Here is an 18,609-nt window from a genome sequence, read left to right as displayed (position 1 = left end):
TGAAAAAAAGATTTGAAACTGAAATAAAAAGATTTGAAACTGAAAAAAAGATGTGATACTGAAAAAAATAAAATTGAAACTGTAAAAAAGAATTTTCAGGTTCAAATTTTATTTTCAAATTAGCAAAACTTTTGGCCTTGATTTGGCTCCATAAGTACATCTTTATAGGGGGGTTGCTGTGTGAAAGAGGCTAAAATATTCTCAAAATTTATCTTTTCACAAGTACGTGTTGATTTAAATACAGAGAACAGTGATTTATCCAAATTTAGCCTTCACATGCGCCTTACTGTTACAACATCTACTCCCTGTGATACAAAAACACTATAATATGATGGAAACATACCAGATGACTAAAAATACTTTGGAAACGGATACATTGGACTTTGAAATACACATATTTACTCCACAATACTGCTTTGTATGATGTTTTTTGACACCTGCTCCAAAGCTTTGGGTATCCCAGTTTTCACTATCATGGAAGGAGAAAAGGGTTCCTTTGAACATTTGCGATCAGATGAAAACCAGGTCATATTTATTGTTTTGCATGTCTGACTGCACTGCTACACAGTCACACCCCAGAGAGGAGTTTCAACGCGGAGCCTTTTAGGTTTCAGCTTACATTTGTATTTGCATGCTTTGCATCTAAAATATTATACAGTGGTCATGATATCCTTCTCATAACGGTATAAATATCAGACAAACGGGATACAGGACTGTCTTAGATAATTAGAATATTCTGATAAAGTGCTTTATTTTCTGTAATGCAAAAATGTCATACATTCTGGATTCATTACAAATCAACTGAAATATTGCAAGCCTTTTATTATTTTAATATTGCTGATCATGGCTTACAGCTTAAGAAAACTCAAATGTCCTATCTAAAAAAATTAGAATATTCTGGGAATCTTAATCTTAAACTGTAAATCATAATCAGCAAAATTAAAATAATAAAAGGCTTGCAATATTTCAGTTGATTTGTAATTTGTAAGAAAATTTGAATATTGTGATAAAGTTCTTTATTTTCTGTAATGCAATTAAAAAAAAAAAAAGTCATACATTCTGGATTCATTACAAATCAACTGAAATATTGCAAGCCTTTTATTATTTTAATATTGCTGATTATGGTTTACAGTTTAAGATTAAGATTCCCAGAATATTCTAATTTTTTGAGATAGGATATTTGAGTTTTCTTAAGCTGTAAGCCATGATCAGCAATATTAAAATAATAAAAGGCTTGCAATATTTCAGTTGATTTGTAATGAATCCAGAATGTATGACACTTTTGTTTTTTTAATTGCATTACAGAAAATAAAGGACTTTATCACAATATTCTAATTTATCTGAGACAGTCCTGTACATTAGTCTGGTCTAGTCTAGGATTAGTCTGAGGCAAACTACAGTAGGTTTTAACAAACAAAGCAAACTTAACAGAATGAGAATGGTAGAAGTCACAAAAACTGGCAACTCAAACAAAGTTCCTGGAAAGTTCAGGTCAAATCTGATCTAACGTATGAAGAAAGGAGTCATGCCCTTCCAAGACATTCCCACCACTCCCAGGAATGTGCCAAAACCAGAACACAAACTTTCCTTCAACAATGTGAGCAGAGAGGTGTGTTTGGGAGATGCTCCAATACCATTTTATACTTGGGCTTTGGCCGATACCAAGCATCCATCAGATAACGGTATTATATTAGAAAAAGCTTCTTTTTTTAAAGTTATTTGTTCTTGTGAAGTATATTTATACTTGCCTTGAATGACTGTGAGATAATCATCACCGGAGCATCACTCACACTTCTCTGGGTTCAGAAATCTTACGTAACAAATCCTGCAGTTGTGTCTGTCGTTGCTGTGGATTTCTTGCTCTCTTTTGGGAATTTCACTTGTTTGTGGAAAGAAAACTCCAGAGTTTGCTGCTGAGGTTCCTCCCAATTCACTACGACTTCAGAAAGTCCTTTCACCTGATGGATGTGAATACTCACAAACCCTGACACTCTTAATTTGAAAATAATGTCATATATTTGGGATACGTCTTTCAGAATTGGAACTGTTGTGTACAGACAGACAATTTGATGGCATATGCTAAAGTTTTCCCATTTGTAGCATCTTTTTTTAACAGCTAAATCCAAGTTAAAGAGTTTAACTGGTACACAGTGTACGATGAGACAGCACTGTTTTAACTCTTTAATGCAGCATGTCTCATATTTGATACACAAACTTAAGACGTCAGCACCAAGTTAAACCAAATGTGAAATACAAACAGTTTCTCAATTCTATTTTATATCATTAAAAAATACAGGTTTACGTTTTTTTTAAATGTATTTTGTGATTGAAAGAGCGGCATTTATAAGGCAATAAAACCACCTTAAAGGAAAGCCTGACAACATTAAGACATGTTAAATAGATGTATTTTAGAATTTGCACCAATTATGTTCAAGGACTCAAAACTAAGTCCGATGACACCACCCACGACGCTTTACTGTATGTCAAACCATTCAACAGTTATGGCAGAAACTAGGAACTATCATATATGGACCGAGAGCAGCACGGTGGCTTGGTGGTTAGCACTGTTGCCTCACAGCAAGAAGGTCCCCGGTTCGACTCCCAGGCCCGGCAGGACCTTTCTGTGTGGAGTTTGCATGTTCTCCCCGTGTTTGCGTGGGTTCTCTCCGGGTACTCCGTTGTGATCCATTCTGTATTCTGTAAGTTTTCATAAAAGTCTGGTTCGGATTTTGACCAGTTTGCACAAACGGAGGGGCTTTTAGTTTAGGCCAAAACGAAATAATTTAGTTTATGTTGAGTAAATGCTGACAGTCATTTGTTATTCCTCTGATGCTGTTTTTACCTGAATTTTAACACCCGACTGTGTATCATGCCTTTATAGATCAAGGCCCAGTCCCAATCCCCCCCCCAGTCCTACTTTTCATCCCTACCCCTAAATTTTGCACGTTCCCGTGAGGGTAGTGGTGTCCCAATTCCTCTTTGCATGTAGGGGTAGTGGACATAACAGGGGTAGGGTGTATCAATCTAGCCCTACAGAGCGAGGGTTTTCCGATGCTCACTAGCTGACTGAGGGCTAGAAAAATTTCCCAGAATGCTTTTCGTCGTCATTTGCAGACTGAATCAAAAAAAAAAAACATGGCGGACATTTCTTATTTTTTTGTGAATAAAATCAATATTTTGAGTTAGTTTCTGCATAAAAATGCATTTGATTACATTTCTAGCGAGAAATATATATTTTACTTTCATAATATTCACTCAGTGAATGTACATAATCACTCGCTTGCCCATTGTTGCGAAGTCTTTTTCAAACCTCGCCAGAATAAAGGCTGATTTATGGTTCTGACGCGCACCGTACGCCGTACCCTACGCCGTAGGCTCTGCGTCGATTTAACGCAGAACCATAAATCAGCTCCCGACCCGGCAGGCTGTTCTCATCCTGAAAACATCGGATCAAATTTCTTTACAGGCGTTATTTGGATAAACTGAGCCCAGGTTGGGGATCTTAACGGTTACTTTTACGCCTGAAAAAATATTAAAACTTAATAAAGTGGCATATTAACAGCGCTACAGCTGAAATTAAAACAGCTTTTAGCTCTCAGCTTCCTGATATGGTGTGACGTATGTACAAACGTAACTACGCAGTCGCTTACGTACCCGAATGTGACCACGCAGTTTACAAGGGCCCTATGCCTGTGGCTTCATTTTTAGGGCTAGTGGTAGAAAGTAGGGGGTGTATTGGGATTGGCCCCAAATTTCAGACCTAAAAGAGGGTGTGTTTTATGTTTCACATGACTGTGAGAGGTGTAAAACAGAAACTGAAGGTGTCCATAATCAGATGGGCAAGTAAGAAAAATGAAAGATTATAAAACTACAGCTTTAAATTTGAAAGGGAAAGACAGATTTTATTTAATCTTGGGTGGATTTACTTGTAGATCTTACCTGTGGCAGCTCCGTAGTGAGGGTATAGAGGGTTGCATAAATATGTTACTAGTCTTTGCCACATCAAAGTCATGTGTTGCTATATACGGCGACACTAGTGTGAATGGAGGATGATGCAACATCCAGACAGAACATCCTGTCATCAAGAGGTGCAACCTTCTCAACGGCCCACGCAGTCGTCCTGATAAAGTGCTCCGAGCAAAACACTGAAACTAAACCTGCCCCGCCGCAGGAGAGTGCAACGGCCCAGACACAAGACCACGTCTTTCACTTCCCCGTCTCCTCCTGGACCTGACATTTACACGCAGAGGTGTCAAAAGTATTCACATTCATTACTCAGGTAGAAGTATAGATACTAGAGTTTAAAAATACTCCTGTAGAAGTTGAAGTATCAACTCAAGTTTTTTACTCAAGTAAAAGTATAAAAGTACTGGTTTCAAAACTACTTAAAGTATAAAAGTAAAAGTAATGTAAAAGGGAAAAAAGCCATTTAGGACAAAAGCCATTGAAAATGAATGCATCTTAGTATAATGCAAATATATTAAAGAACCATATATGTGTACTATTGAGCATTAACATGTGTTTCAGAGAGCAGGAGATATGATGACTAGTTGCTATAAGTATTGTAATGGTGCAAAAAGTCAAACTTCAGAGGCATGTTATCATTTATCCTAACCTTTATTGGAATGTTACGACGGAGTATTAGGGCCAAACTAAAAAAAAAAAAATGGAAATTGTGAGAATAAAGGCATAATAATATCAGAATAAAGTCGTAAAATTACGAGAATAAAGACACAATATTACCAGAATAAAGTCGTAATATTTTGAGAATAAAGTCGTAATATTTTGAGAATAAAGTCGTAATATTAAATATATTATAAATATATAAATATAACTTCACAAGATGCTCAATATTCCTCATTTTAACACAGGGAGAAGAAGCTCTTCCTGTTAGAGTTCTCATAAATGATATTCTCATAAATTACGACTTTATTCTCATAAATTACGACTTTATTCTCGTAATGTTACAACTTTATTCTCGTAATATTACGACATTATTCTCATAATATTACGACTTTATTCTATTACGACTTTATTCTCGCAACATTATGACTTTATTCTTGTAATTTCCTATATTTTTTTTTGTCTTAGTTTGGCCTTAATACTCCGTCGTAGAATGTACATCCAAGTTTAGTTGCAGGAATCTGAGGGAACGGATGTAAGAACAAAACTGGACAAGAACATCTGAAACAACCACAACCAAATTCACTCTATCCGGATGGAGCAATTTAACTGGATAGTTTTTTTTTTAAAGGCCGAAATGAAATAGAGTAACGAGGCTGTTTTTAAAATGTAAGGAGTAAAAAGTACAGATAATTGGGTGAAAATGTAAGGAGTAAAAGTAAAAAGTCGTCTGAAAAATAATTACTCCAATGAAGTATAGATAAACAAAATTTCTACTTAAGTAAGGTAACAAAGTATTTGTACTTTGTTACTTGACACCTCTGTTTTAGGGTTGCCACCGTTCAGAAATAGAAATAAGGGACGCCCTGATTTCATCAAAAAAAAGCCCCAAAACTTCTAAACTGAATAAAAATGTGTTTATTTTATATGAAAAAACAAAATGCTTTGATTTAAAGTTTAAAGTGCTTTAATAGCATTGAACTTGCATGACTGTACAGACAGACAACCATACTAGCAACTGAAATAGCATCCTATGCTACGTATGTCCACATCAGCCCAGATGTATAATATACATACAGGTGAAGAATATGGTGTAAAACGTAATTTATTTCAATAATTCAACTAGAATATGGTGTAAAAGTTAACTTATTTCAATAATTCAACTAGAATATGGTGTAAAAGTTAATTTATTTCAATAATTCAACTAGAATATGGTGTAAAAGTTAATTTATTTCAATAATTCAACTAGAATATGGTGTAAAAGTTATTTTATTTCAATAATTCAACTAGAATATGGTGTAAAAGTTAATTTATTTCAATAATTCAACTAGAATATGGTGTAAAAGTTAATTTATTTCAATAATTCAACTAGAATATGGTGTAAAAGTTAATTTATTTCAATAATTCAACTAGAATATGGTGTAAAAGTTATTTTATTTCAATAATTCAACTAGAATATGGTGTAAAAGTTAATTTATTTCAATAATTCAACTAGAATATGGTGTAAAAGTTAATTTATTTCAATAATTCAACTAGAATATGGTGTAAAAGTTAATTTATTTCAATAATTCAACTAGAATATGGTGTAAAAACAATTTTATTTCAAAAATTCAACTAGAATATGGTGTAAAAGATAACTTATTTCAATAATTCAACTAGAATATGGTGTAAAAGTTAATTTATTTCAATAATTCAACTAGAATATGGTGTAAAAGTTAATGAAAATACGGTACAAATCGTGTCCCGTATTAGTTCAATACGGGACGCAACATTTTTTTCTTAAATAAAGGACAATTCCGTATTTTACGGGACGAGTGGCAACCCTACTCTGTTTACACGTCTCCCACTTCCGTCTTTGACCCTAAGGAGTACGGGAGTACCAGCTGGAAGTGATCATTGTCCCCACGCTGCTCCTCTTCGCCACCGTGGTCACCCTGCTGCCCCTGTGTCTGCTGACGTTCTGCTGCCAGAGGGAACGGACACGAGTGTCGCTGCCGCGGCCGCACCACAGCTCTGCACACAGACGCAGGAAAACACACAGACACGACCACAGACACGATCACAGACACGACCTGCAGGGCATCGACGGTAAACAACCATGCTTATTCATTGTTAACCTTTCCGGATTTTTATTTCATTATTTATATTGTGTTTAGGGTTGCCACCTTTCAGAAATAGAAATAAGGGACGCCCCGATTTCAGCTGCGTAGGCGCCAAAAAAAGGGACATCCCCAAAACTTCTAAAATGCATAGAAATGTATTTATTTTATATGAAAAAACAAAATGCTTTGATTTAAAGTTTAAAGTGCTTTAATAGCATTGAACTTGCCTGACTGTACGGACAGACAACCATACTAGCAACTGAAATATCCTCCTATGCTACGTATGTCCAGATCAGCCCAGATGTAGAATATTATAGCCTACAGGTGAAGAATATGGTGTAAAAGTTAATTTATTTCAATAATTCAACTAGAATATGGTGTAAAAGTTAATTTATTTCAATAATTCAACTAGAATATGGTGTAAAAGTTAATTTATTTCAATAATTCAACTAGAATATGGTGTAAAAGTTAATTTATTTCAATAATTCAACTTAAAAGGTTAAACTAATACATATACAGGACTGTCTCAGAAAATTAGAATATTGTGATAAAGTTCTTTATTTTCTGTAATGCAATTAAAAAAACAAAAATGTCATACATTCTGGATTCATTACAAATCAACTGAAATATTGCAAGCCTTTTATTATTTTAATATTGCTGATTATGGCTTACAGTTTAAGATTAAGATTTTTGAGATAGGATATTTGAGTTTTCTTAAGCTGTAAACCATGATCAGCAATATTAAAATAATAATAGGTTTGCAATATTTCAGTTGATTTGTAATGAATCCAGAATGTATGACATTTTTGTTTTTGTAATTGCATTACAGAAAATAACAATATTCTAATTTTCTGAGACAGTCCTGTATATTACATAGTCTCATTACAGGCAAAGCAAGATATGTTAAGCCTTTATTTGTTATCATTTTGATGATTTAATTGTTTATTGATTTCATAATATATTCTAATTTTTTTAGATTTTTTATTTGGGGTTTTCATAAAACTGTGAGCCATGATCACCAAAATTATAACAAATAAAAGCTTGAAATATCTCACTTTGCATGTAGTGGGAAATAATATATTTGTTTCACCTTAAGTTGAATTTACTACAAATTAAGTGTTGCAATATATTCAAATTTTCCAACCTTCACCTGTATAGGACTGTCTCAGAAAATTTGAATATTGTGATATTTATTTTCTGTAATGCAATTAAAAAAAACTAAAATGTCACACATTCTGGATTCATTACAAATCAACTGAAATATTGCAAGCCTTTTATTATTTTAATATTGCTGATTATGGCTTACAGTTTAAGATTAAGATTCCCAGAATATTCAAATTTTTTGAGATAGGATATTTGAGTTTTCTTAAACTGTAAGCCATGATCAGCAATATTAAAATAATAAAAGGCTTGCAATATTTCAGTTGATTTGTAATGAATCCAGAATGTATGACGTTTTTGCATTACAGAAAATAAAGGACTTTATCACAATATTCAAATTTTCTGAGACTGTCCTGTATATTATGACAATAATAAATCAATCAATAAATCAATAAATAAGAGTATAATATATGGCCGTATTGGTTCAATACGGAACGCAACTTTTAATTCCCAATTACGGAACAATTCCCTATTTCAAGGGACGGGTGGCGACCCTAATTGTGTTACTAATCTTCTGCGTTTCTTAATTAAAAAGCGCCACCTGGGCTGAACCCTCTGGAGCATGAAGAGCTGCCGATGAGAGCTCAACCTGTGCAGCAGAATGTCAAGCCGGTTTTACCTGCAGTACCACAGACGCCCACAGGGGGGCGGCCTGGAGCCTTCAGCCAGGTCGCGGCGTTGCCACAGGGTTTCTCCATCACTGAGGGGTCGGTGAGCCTCTACAGGGCCCGCAGGGACGACAGGAGTGTCATCCTGAAGGTGCTCAAAGGTAAATGGAGCTTTTCCAAGACACACCGCAAACAAAGAGCACCGAGTATCAAAAAAACTGTTTCCTTTTGCCTTTTATTTTGATGAGCAGCTAATTTACACTGCAAAAACTCAAAATCTTATCAGGAATATTTGTCTTATTTCTAGTTAAAATGTCTCATTTTTAGTCAAAAAATCTCATTACACTTAAAACAAGAGTCATTACCAGAAAAATAACTTATTTGACAATTTCCACCTGTTTCAAGTAGATTTTCACTTGAAATAAGTAGAAAAATCTGCCAGTGGAACAAGATTTATCTTCTCATTACAAGCAAAAAAATCTTGATCCACTGGCAGATTTTTCTATTTATTTTAAGTGAAAATCTACTTGAAACAGGTGAAAATTGTTGTTTTTTCCAGTAATTAGTCTTGTTTTAAATGTAAAGACATTTTTTTTACTAAAAATTTGACATTTTAAATAGAAAGACACAAATTCTTGTTAGGATTTTGATTTTTTGCAGTGTATGTTGAGAGGGATAGTTATATTATGTAATATATGTTATATATTTATTATGTATGTAGCATATATATATTTATAGGGATATTTATGTAGTTTATATAGTGTATATTTATATAGATTTATATAATATTTGTATTTTCTATATATTGATATAATTATGATATATTTATATTTTCTATATACTTATATAGATAATTATGTAGTAATAGGCATGTTTACGTAGTATTTACAACAATTTTCACCCGTTTTAAGTAGATTTTCACTTAAAATAAGTAGAAAAATCTGCCAGTGGAACAAGATTTTTTTGCTTGTAATGAGAGGATAAATCTTGTCCCACTGGCAGATTTTTCTACTTATTTCAGGTGAAAATTTACTTGAAACAGGTGAAAATTGTCAAATAAGTTATTTTTCCAGTGAAGACTCTTGTTTTAAATTAAAAATTAGACATTTTAACTAGAAATAAGACAAATATTCCTGGTAAGATTTTGAGTTTTTCTAGTGTAGGCAGCAGGTGATTGATTAAGCTGGTTCATGTGCAACTTTCCAATCCCTATAACCATCCTGACTTATTAAATCCTTCTAAGCAAGTTAAACTTCCCATGTAATTTTTTTCGCCCTATTCCTTGTGTTGTCAACCTTCGTCCCCAGAAACAGCAAACAGCAGTGAGAAAGAGCACTTCTTGGGGTTTGCATCCTTCTTGTCTGGACTCGGCCCCCACCCCTTTATTCCTGCACTGGTGGATGTTGTTTCGATGCAGCTGCCGTTAACCATAGCGGTGGAGGAGCTGCGTCACAGAGACCTGCTGGGGTTCCTCTGGACCTGCAGGCAGGTACGGCAGTTTGAACTGAACTACAAATGACTCACGCTGCAAGAGGACGGTTCACAGTGGGGATTCACTAAAACACATAAGACCATTTAAGAAAAATATGTTTAAAAAGACCCAGAAAAACTATAACGGGATCACACATTTATCTTTTTTCCCCCCTCTTTCATTGAAGGAAAACTCAAGTTATGACATGACAGAGAAGAGGATCTTCACCATGGCGGGACAAGTGGCCTCTGCCCTGGTCAGTTAAACTGATGTCCATCTGTCCTTCTGATAATCTGCACCATGAAACTAATATTGAAACGGGTCCTTCTTATTTACCTGTCTTTGCTATATATGTATATATATATATATATTTGCTGGAAAAGTTAATTTTCACCCATCTCTGGTTATATTTAACAGAAACAATCCAGATTCAAGTTATTCCAATACAAAACAAAACAAAACAACAGATTATCATGCTTTTTCCGATGAAATTTTTGCCCCCCTAAACGTGCCCCAAAAGTCACCAAATTTTGCACCAAGCCAGACCTGGTGAAAAATGTGATATTTAATGGTTTGCATTAATGGGCGTGGCCTAATGGCTCAACAGCGCCCCCTAGAAAACTTTGTGCCTCAAGCCCCACAATACGGTTTGACGTACATGCACGAAAATCGGTACACACCTGTATCATGTCGCAACTTAAAGAAAAGTCTCTTGGTGCCATGGCCGAAACCCAACAGGAAGTTGACCATTTTGAATTAATCGTGTCATTTTGCCGCAATTTATGCCATTTCTTCGGCCGCTTCTTCGCCCGAACCGTAACGTGCACCCAGGTGTGTTATACATCAAAATGTGCGTCTGTCCTGCGACGATGCACATTACTTTTCTCAGTCAAAAGCGTTACCGTGGCGACGATAAACCCCAAAAAGTGCCCCCCCTTCATCTGATTGGTCCATATTTGATAGTTCCTACTTTCTGCCATAACTTTTGAATGGTTTCACATAAAGAGTCATGGGTGGTGTCATCGGACTTAGTTTTGAGTCCTTGACCATTATTGGTGAAAACTGCACGCGCGAGGGCCCGTTCATCGCTGCTTGCAGCTTTAATTTTTCTTATAACGCTAACCCCCCTACTCCTCTGGCTCTTAAAGGTCCTCACTAACAGTATCCCTCTAAATGCCTCCATCTTTCTCTGATCATGGTCCAGGAGTATCTCCACAGCAAGTCCTACATCCACGGCAACGTGGGAGCTCGCAGCGTCCTGGTTGCTGGAGATCTGACAGCTAAATTATGGGGACTGGGCTCGGCCTACCGACGGACGACACCGGGACCCGGGGACGAGACGGAGCTGAGGAAATGGCAGGCACCTGAAGTGCTGGCCGGAAGAGCCGTTGGTCAGAGCAGTGACATGTGAGGCAATCCTCCTCCTACGTAGTCCTACGTAGAGCCAATCAAATAATGACAGGAACAGAACCATTACAACACACATGAATGGAATGGTCCAGATGCAGCTGATGTTGCACCAGGAACTATTATTTAAAGCTTGTGCTGTCTTCGGGTCAAGGAAGGAGGAAGAGAAGAAGGGAGGAAAGAAGGAAGGGGGGATGGGAGAAAAGGAAGGGAGAAAAGAAAGAAGGAAGGAAGGAAGAAAACAAGGAAGGAAGGAAGGGAGAAAATAGGAAGGAAAGAAGGAAGGAAGGGAGAAAAGAGGAAGGAAGGAGAGAGCAGAAAGAAATAAGGTAGGAAGGGAAAAAAGAAGGAAGGGAGAAAAGAGGAAGGAAGGAAGGAAGGAAGGAAGGAAGGAAGAAAATAGGAAGGAAGGAAGGAAGGAAGGAAGGAAGGAAGGAAAGAGCAGGAGGAAAGAAGGAAGGAAGGGAAAAAAGAAAGAAGGAAGGAAGGAAGGAAGGAAGGAAGGAAGGAAGGAAGGAAGAAAACAAGGAAGGAAGGAAGGAAGGAAGGGAAAAAAGAAGGAAGGAAGGAAGGGAAAAAAGAAAGAAGGAAGGAAGGAAGGAAGGAAGGAAGGAAATAAGGAAGGGGGGATGGGAGAAAAGGAAGAAGGAAGGAAGGAAGGAAGGAAGGAAGGAAGGAAAGAAACAAGGAAGGAAGGGAGAAAAGAGGAAGGAAGGAAGGGAGAAAACAAGGAAGGAAGGAAGGAAGGGAGGGAGAAAAGAAGGAAGGAAGGAAGGAAAGAGCAGGAGGAAAGAAGGAAGGAAGGGAAAAAAGAAAGAAGGAAGGAAGGAAGGAAATAAGGAAGGAAAGATGGGAGAAAAGAAGGAAGGAAGGAAGGAAGGAAGGAAGGAAGGAAGGAAGGAAAGAAGGAAGGAAAAAAAGAAAAAAGGAAGGAAGGAAGGAAGGAAGGAAGGAAGGAAATAAGGAAGGAAATAAGGAAGGGAGGATGGGAGAAAAGGAAGAAGGAAGGAAAGAAGGAAGGAAGGGAGGGAGAAAAGAAGGAAGGAAGGAAGGAAGGAAGGAAGGAAGGAGCAGGAGGAAAGAAGGAAGGAAGGAAGGAAGGAAGGAAGGAAGGAAGGAAGGAAGGAAGGAAGGAAGGAAGGAAGGAAGGAAGGAAGGAAAAAAAGAAAAAAGGAAGGAAGGAAGGAAGGAAATAAGGAAGGGGGGATGGGAGAAAAGGAAGAAGGAAGGAAGGAAGGAAGGAAGGGAGAAAAGAGGAAGGAAGGAAGGGAGAAAACAAGGAAGGAAGGAAGGAAGGAAGGGAGGGAGAAAAGAAGGAAGGAAGGAAGGAAAGAGCAGGAGGAAAGAAGGAAGGAAGGGAAAAAAGAAAGAAGGAAGGAAGGAAGGAAGGAAGGAAATAAGGAAGGGGGGATGGGAGAAAAGGAAGAAGGAAGGAAGGAAGGGAAAAAAGAAGGAAGGAAGGGACAAAAGAAGGAAGGAAGGAAGGAAGGAAGGAAAGAGCAGGAGGAAAGAAGGAAGGATGGGAGAAAAGGAGGAAGGAAGGAAGAAAACAAGGAAGGAAGGAAGGAAGGAAGGAAGGGAAAAAAGAAGGAAGGAAGGAAGGAAGGGAAAAAAGAAGGAAGGAAGGAAGGAAGGAAGGAAGGAAGGAAGGAAGGAAGGAAGGAAGGAAGGAAGGAAGGAAGGAAGGGGAGAGCAGGAGGAAAGAAGGAAAGGAGAATTAGGTCATTTTGACCCGAAGACAGTACAAGGGTTAAAGCTTGTGTTTTACTGACATAACTGGTGGAAAATTTAACAATCAAAATCATAAGAGAGTCACAAAAAAAAATAATCTAAGTAAATGAGGAAATAAATCACATAAATAGATAGATATATGAAAAAAGCATAAATAAAACCCCTAATAAATTGTGAGTGATGCTTTCGCAGTCTTTGATAGTGAGATTCAAAACTGCCGTCTTCATCAGAGTCAAATTGTTAATCCGGCTCATTATTGACCATTTTTTGATAATCAGCAAACGATGGAAAATTTCTAACAGATTACCAAGCAGGAATATCTGTGAACAGCCCTGTGTGACAAAATGTGACACTGCCTATTTGAAAAAAGCCGCAAAAATCTGACCTCCTTAAATACAGGTCTCATTCAGTTTTTCCTTCTACTACTTGACATCTTTGACTTTGACCAAATGCTGGTTGGAATGAAAAAAGGTGCTCTACCGCCACCAAGTGGCCTTGAATGGTAGTTTGCCAAATCAATGGATCCTACCAGGTCCCTCACTGGAAATAAGGCCACATCAGCTGAAAGGACCACAGAGGCGGTCAGTCCCGTCAACTGGCTGATGCCACTTCTAAAACTTGGCATGTGGCATAGAAAAACCAAAAAATAGATTTTTTTTTTGTTTGACCTCAATCTCGACTTGTTTAAAATAGGCTAAAATATTTTCTGAGGTTGTTTTTTTTTAATGTAACTTTTATTTTCTAAGCCTCAATTCTTCCTTATTTGTCTTTTGCTTTTAAAAATGTCTAGTTTCCTTTAGTTTTGGTGCAGATAACCTGGGGATGGAAGGACAATCGGGGGGCTTGATTCATTTGCACGATTCGTCTCCATTTGGTTTTAGAAACTGCTAGTTTTTTTTTTTTTTGTCACTTTGTGTATTAGATTTTCAGTTTTTTTTACAACTGCACATTTTTACCAGATCACAAAAATTATCTGTATATTCACCGTGCAACAAACAAACAAATAAAAATAAAAAGTAGAAAAACAAACATAAACTTGTGGGTTAGCACATTAATAATCTATCAAAAAAAAGAAAAGAGGAAGAAAAAAAAAAGAGGCCCGCATCCTTATGCTTTCTGTAGATAAAATGTCCACTTTTGCCATCTCTTCTGAAATAGCCCTTCCCTCAAACTCAGGGTATGGGTCAGTCTTTCCATCGTCCATATTTCTTTAATAACATCCAGCCACTGTTTAAAAGTAGGCGATTCAGGTTTATACCAAGCTCTAGTGATGGTTTTCCTAGCAGCTGTAAGGAGAGTCTTAACCAACCAGTGATCCTCTGCCTGCACTACCGTTGCAATATGACACAAGTATACGACAGTACATGTTAATGGAATCTCATATCCAAGTACTTTTTTCAAAACTGAATGTACTTCTTTCCAGAAAAATTTCAATTTTTCACAATTCCAAAAAATATGTGCATGATGTGCATTTAAAGAACCACATTGCCTCCAATTCTTCCTTATTTGTCTTTTGCTTTTAAAAATTTCTAGTTTCCTTTAGTTTTGGTGCAGATAACCTGGGGCTGGAAGGACAACCGGGGGGCTTGATTCATTTGCACGATTCGTCTCCATTTGGTTTTAGAAACTGCTAGTTTTATAAGAAAAACTACCCCCCCAAAAAAAAAAAAAAATTCCTCAACTATCTCTCAAACAAAACTGATACCAGAATAGTATGTACTACAGTTCCCAAGTGTTTATCTACAAGGCTTTTAATTAAAAGTTTGTACCGTTCTGCAACTCTGAAGAGTCTTTGGACATTGCACCTTCGTCTTGCATATAGTTTATCTTGATGACATTAATTCAGACATTTAACACCAGTGTCACGTACGTTTGTTTTTTTTGCCACAGATGGTCCTTTGGTATCCTCCTATATGAAATGGTCACACTGGGTGAGTATTCTTTAAATCATATATGTACACTAGGGTTGCCACCCGTCCCGTAAAATAGGGAATTGTCCTTTATTTGAGAAAAAAATGTTGCGTCCCGTATTGAACTAATACGGGACACGATTTGTACCGTATTTTCATTAACTTTTACACCATATTCTAGTTGAACTATTGAAATAAATTAACTTTTACACCATATTCTAGTTGAATTATTGAAATAAATTAACTTTTACACCATATTCTAGTTGAATTATTGAAATAAATTAACCTTTACACCAAATTCTAGTTGAATTATTGAAATAAGTAACTTTTACACCATATTCTAGTTGAATTATTGAAATAAATTTACTTTTACACCATATTCTAGTTGGATTATTGAAATAAATTAACCTTTTACACCATATTCTAGTTGAATTATTGAAATAAATTTACTTTTACACCATATTCTAGTTGAATTATTGAAATAAATTAACTTTTACACCATATTCTGGTTGGATTATTGAAATAAATTAACCTTTTACACCATATTCTAGTTGAATTATTGAAATAAATTAACTTTTACACCATATTCTGGTTGAATTATTGAAATAAATTAACTTTTACACCATATTCTAGTTGAATTATTGAAATAAATTAACTTTTACACCATATTCTAGTTGAATTATTGAAATAAGTTAACTTTTACACCATATTCTAGTTGAATTATTGAAATAAATTAACTTTTACACCATATTCTTCACCTGTATCTATATTATACATCTGGGCTGATGTGGACATACGTAGCATAGGAGGCTATTTTAGTTGCTACTATGGTTGTCTGTCTCTACAGTCATGCAAGTTCAATGCTATTAAAGCACTTTAAACTTTAAATCAAAGCATTTTATCTTTTCATATAAAATAAACACATTTTTATCCAGTTTAGAAGTTTTGGGGCTTTTTTTTGGCTCCTGCGCTGCTGAAATCAGGGTGTCCCTTATTTCTATTTCTGAAAGGTGGCAACCCTAATGTACATCCAAAAGATGTTTTACTCAATTACAGAATTGAGCAGAAAAAATGTCTAAATCTGATGCTCCTTACCAGCAAGGAACAAAAATGAATGTAGAAATGATTATATTCTAATCCTCCACGCTCTGATTCATTCAGGTGACCCACCTTTTGCACATGTCATGACTACTGACCTTCTGCAGTATCTCCAGAGAGGAAAGCACCTCAGACGACCAGCCAGCTGCTCCAACTCGCTGTAAGAAAAGCTGCAAACACTGCAGACTGAAACAAGAGTTTCTCGTTTCCAATTATTATTGGATGCACATGTATTGTCATAATTCAATGATAAAATGGTATTTCACCCGTTAAATAAAATTCTGCAACACATACAGTAAGTTAGGGATGTTTTTGACTACATTTTGTATTATTTGTTTATTTAATTTGCAGGCATCCAGGTAGCTTATCTTGGCCCACGATGTACTTTAAATTGCGTGTAGTGGAATAAGATATTACACTGAGAAAACTCTAAATCTTAACAAGAATATTTGTCTTATTTCTAGTTAAAATGTCACATTTTTAGTCAAAAAAATCTCATTACGTAGACGTATTCTACTTCAATGGAAGGACCAAAAACCTCCATCTCCCAATTCTTGGTTGAAAGACCTGATGTCATTTTTATATTTAGAGAAAATTAAATACGGTATTAGGGGTTGTTCTGATAAGTTTTCTTATATTTGGGAACCTATTCTTTCTTTTGTTAATTCTTTGGCATCCTTGGAAGATTAATTTAATCTGATTTAACTTAATTACAGAGAAGTATGATATTGCTAACCATGTCTCATTTTTTTTTTAGGGTTCCTCTTATGTCAGTTTATTTTAATTTTTATTTATTTATCTTATTTTATTTTATTTTTTTTAACTTTTTTTGTTGCTGCTGTTTTGCGTGTCCTGTATTATAGTTTATTACTTTATTTTTCCTATTATTATTGTCTTCAGTCAGAGTTTGATTGGTAATCGGTACTTACTTTGAGACCTGTTTATAATTACGTATTTTGCAGTGTGTGTGTTTTGGGGTGTTTGTTATGTTAAGTTTTGTGTCCTTATTTATTTTATAATTTTATTTAGTTATTTATTTATTTATTTATTTTTTTTATTTTTTTTGAGTGTGTATGGTAAAATATAAAACGGGGTATTCTGTCAAACCCTTTAAAAGAAATGTTGATTGTGTAATATAATTTACATGGATTACCCAATAAAGAAACATGTTAAAAAAAAAAAAAATCTCTTTACACTTTAAACAAGAGTCATCACCAGATAAATTACTTATTTGACAATTTTCACCTGTTTCAAGTAAATTTTCACTTGAAATAAGTAGAAAAATCTGCCAGATTTATCTTCTCATTACAAGCAAAAAAAAAAGATTTTTCTACTTATTTTAAGTGAAAATCTACTTGAAACAGGTGAAAATTGTTATTCTAAGTAAAAGAGTAAAAAAGAGTAAAAATGAGATATTTTAACTAGAAATAAGACAAATATTCTTAAGATTTTGAGTTTTTGCAGTGTACAGTCATTTTCTAAGTGAGTTTCTGCAGAAGCTCAAGTTTCTTAATGTGTAATTTTGCTGAGTTTCACCGTGTTTTCTTTTGCTCTTCAGGTACTCCAACATCAGATCGTGTTGCCATTGGCAACCGCAAAGACGGCCATCGCTGGTGGAATTAATCAGAGCTCTCCAGGCGGGAGAGAGATCAGCCAATAACACAACCGTGATAAGAGTCCCCGAGATGCTGAACTTTGAGAAATACTTGAGGGAAGCGGGATACGGAGAGACGTACAATTACGCTGTGCTCTGATTGGCCGTGACACCGGTCAGGTTTCTGCAGAGCTTTGAGGGGACGAGGACGGCTGCTAGAATAAAGACAAGGAAAAGAAGGATATATATATATATAACTTACACAATTAAGTTTTGTTTTATAAACCATTTCTTTTGTACTTGTTTAATGTTTGGACTCTTTAAATTATGTTTTTTAAAGCACAATCACTTTATGTGTTTAAAAAGGAAGTACAGTAATTTATTTTAGAAGTATGAGTTTTGTAAATGGGCAATTGTTACTTCACTGCAAAAACTCAAAATCTTAACAAGAATATTTGTCTTATTTCTAGTCAAAATGTCTCATTTTTAGTAAAAAAAAAAAAAAAAAATCTCATTACAGCTAAAACAAGACTAATCTCTGGTAAAAACATCAATTTTGACCTGTTTCAAGTAGATTTTCACTTAAAATAAGTAGAAAAATCTGCCAGTGGAACAAGATTTTTTTGCTTGTAATGAGAAGATAAATCTTGTCCCACTGGCAGATTTTTCTACTTATTTCAAGTGATAATTTACTTGAAACAGGTGAAAATTGTCAAATAACAAGTTATTTATATGGTGATGACTCTTGTTTTAAGTGTAATGAGATTTTTTGACAAAAAATTAGACATTTTAACTACAAATAAGACAAATATTCCTGGTAAGATTGAGTTTTTGCAGTGGTTTGGTGTACTGTAAAAAGGTGCTCACATTTGGTAGAAAAAAAGTGTTTTACTTTTATTGTTGC

The 18,609-nt window shown here is 35.4% G+C and overlaps 1 protein-coding gene across 2 annotated transcripts in view; it reads left to right on the top strand.

Moving 5' to 3' along the window:
- Positions 1 to 18,146, top strand: part of styk1a (serine/threonine/tyrosine kinase 1a) — a 28,403-nt gene extending 10,257 nt beyond the window's left edge. For both annotated transcript variants that reach the window (XM_061741504.1, XM_061741506.1), the window contains exons 3-10: positions 6,490 to 6,711; positions 8,422 to 8,655; positions 9,802 to 9,983; positions 10,153 to 10,221; positions 11,170 to 11,372; positions 14,994 to 15,034; positions 16,175 to 16,271; positions 17,670 to 18,146. In XM_061741504.1, the coding sequence (XP_061597488.1) occupies positions 6,490 to 6,711; positions 8,422 to 8,655; positions 9,802 to 9,983; positions 10,153 to 10,221; positions 11,170 to 11,372; positions 14,994 to 15,034; positions 16,175 to 16,271; positions 17,670 to 17,865 (1,244 nt within the window). In that variant the 3' untranslated portion in view covers positions 17,866 to 18,146. The remainder of the gene's footprint in view (positions 1 to 6,489; positions 6,712 to 8,421; positions 8,656 to 9,801; positions 9,984 to 10,152; positions 10,222 to 11,169; positions 11,373 to 14,993; positions 15,035 to 16,174; positions 16,272 to 17,669) is intronic.
- Positions 18,147 to 18,609: the final 463 nt, after the last annotated feature.

The sequence above is a fragment of the Cololabis saira genome, chromosome 15 (assembly GCF_033807715.1).
Source record: "Cololabis saira isolate AMF1-May2022 chromosome 15, fColSai1.1, whole genome shotgun sequence".
Classification (NCBI taxonomy): domain Eukaryota; kingdom Metazoa; phylum Chordata; class Actinopteri; order Beloniformes; family Belonidae; genus Cololabis; species Cololabis saira.
Note: the sequence above shows the minus strand (reverse complement) of the source record. Positions and strands in the feature narration are given on the sequence as shown.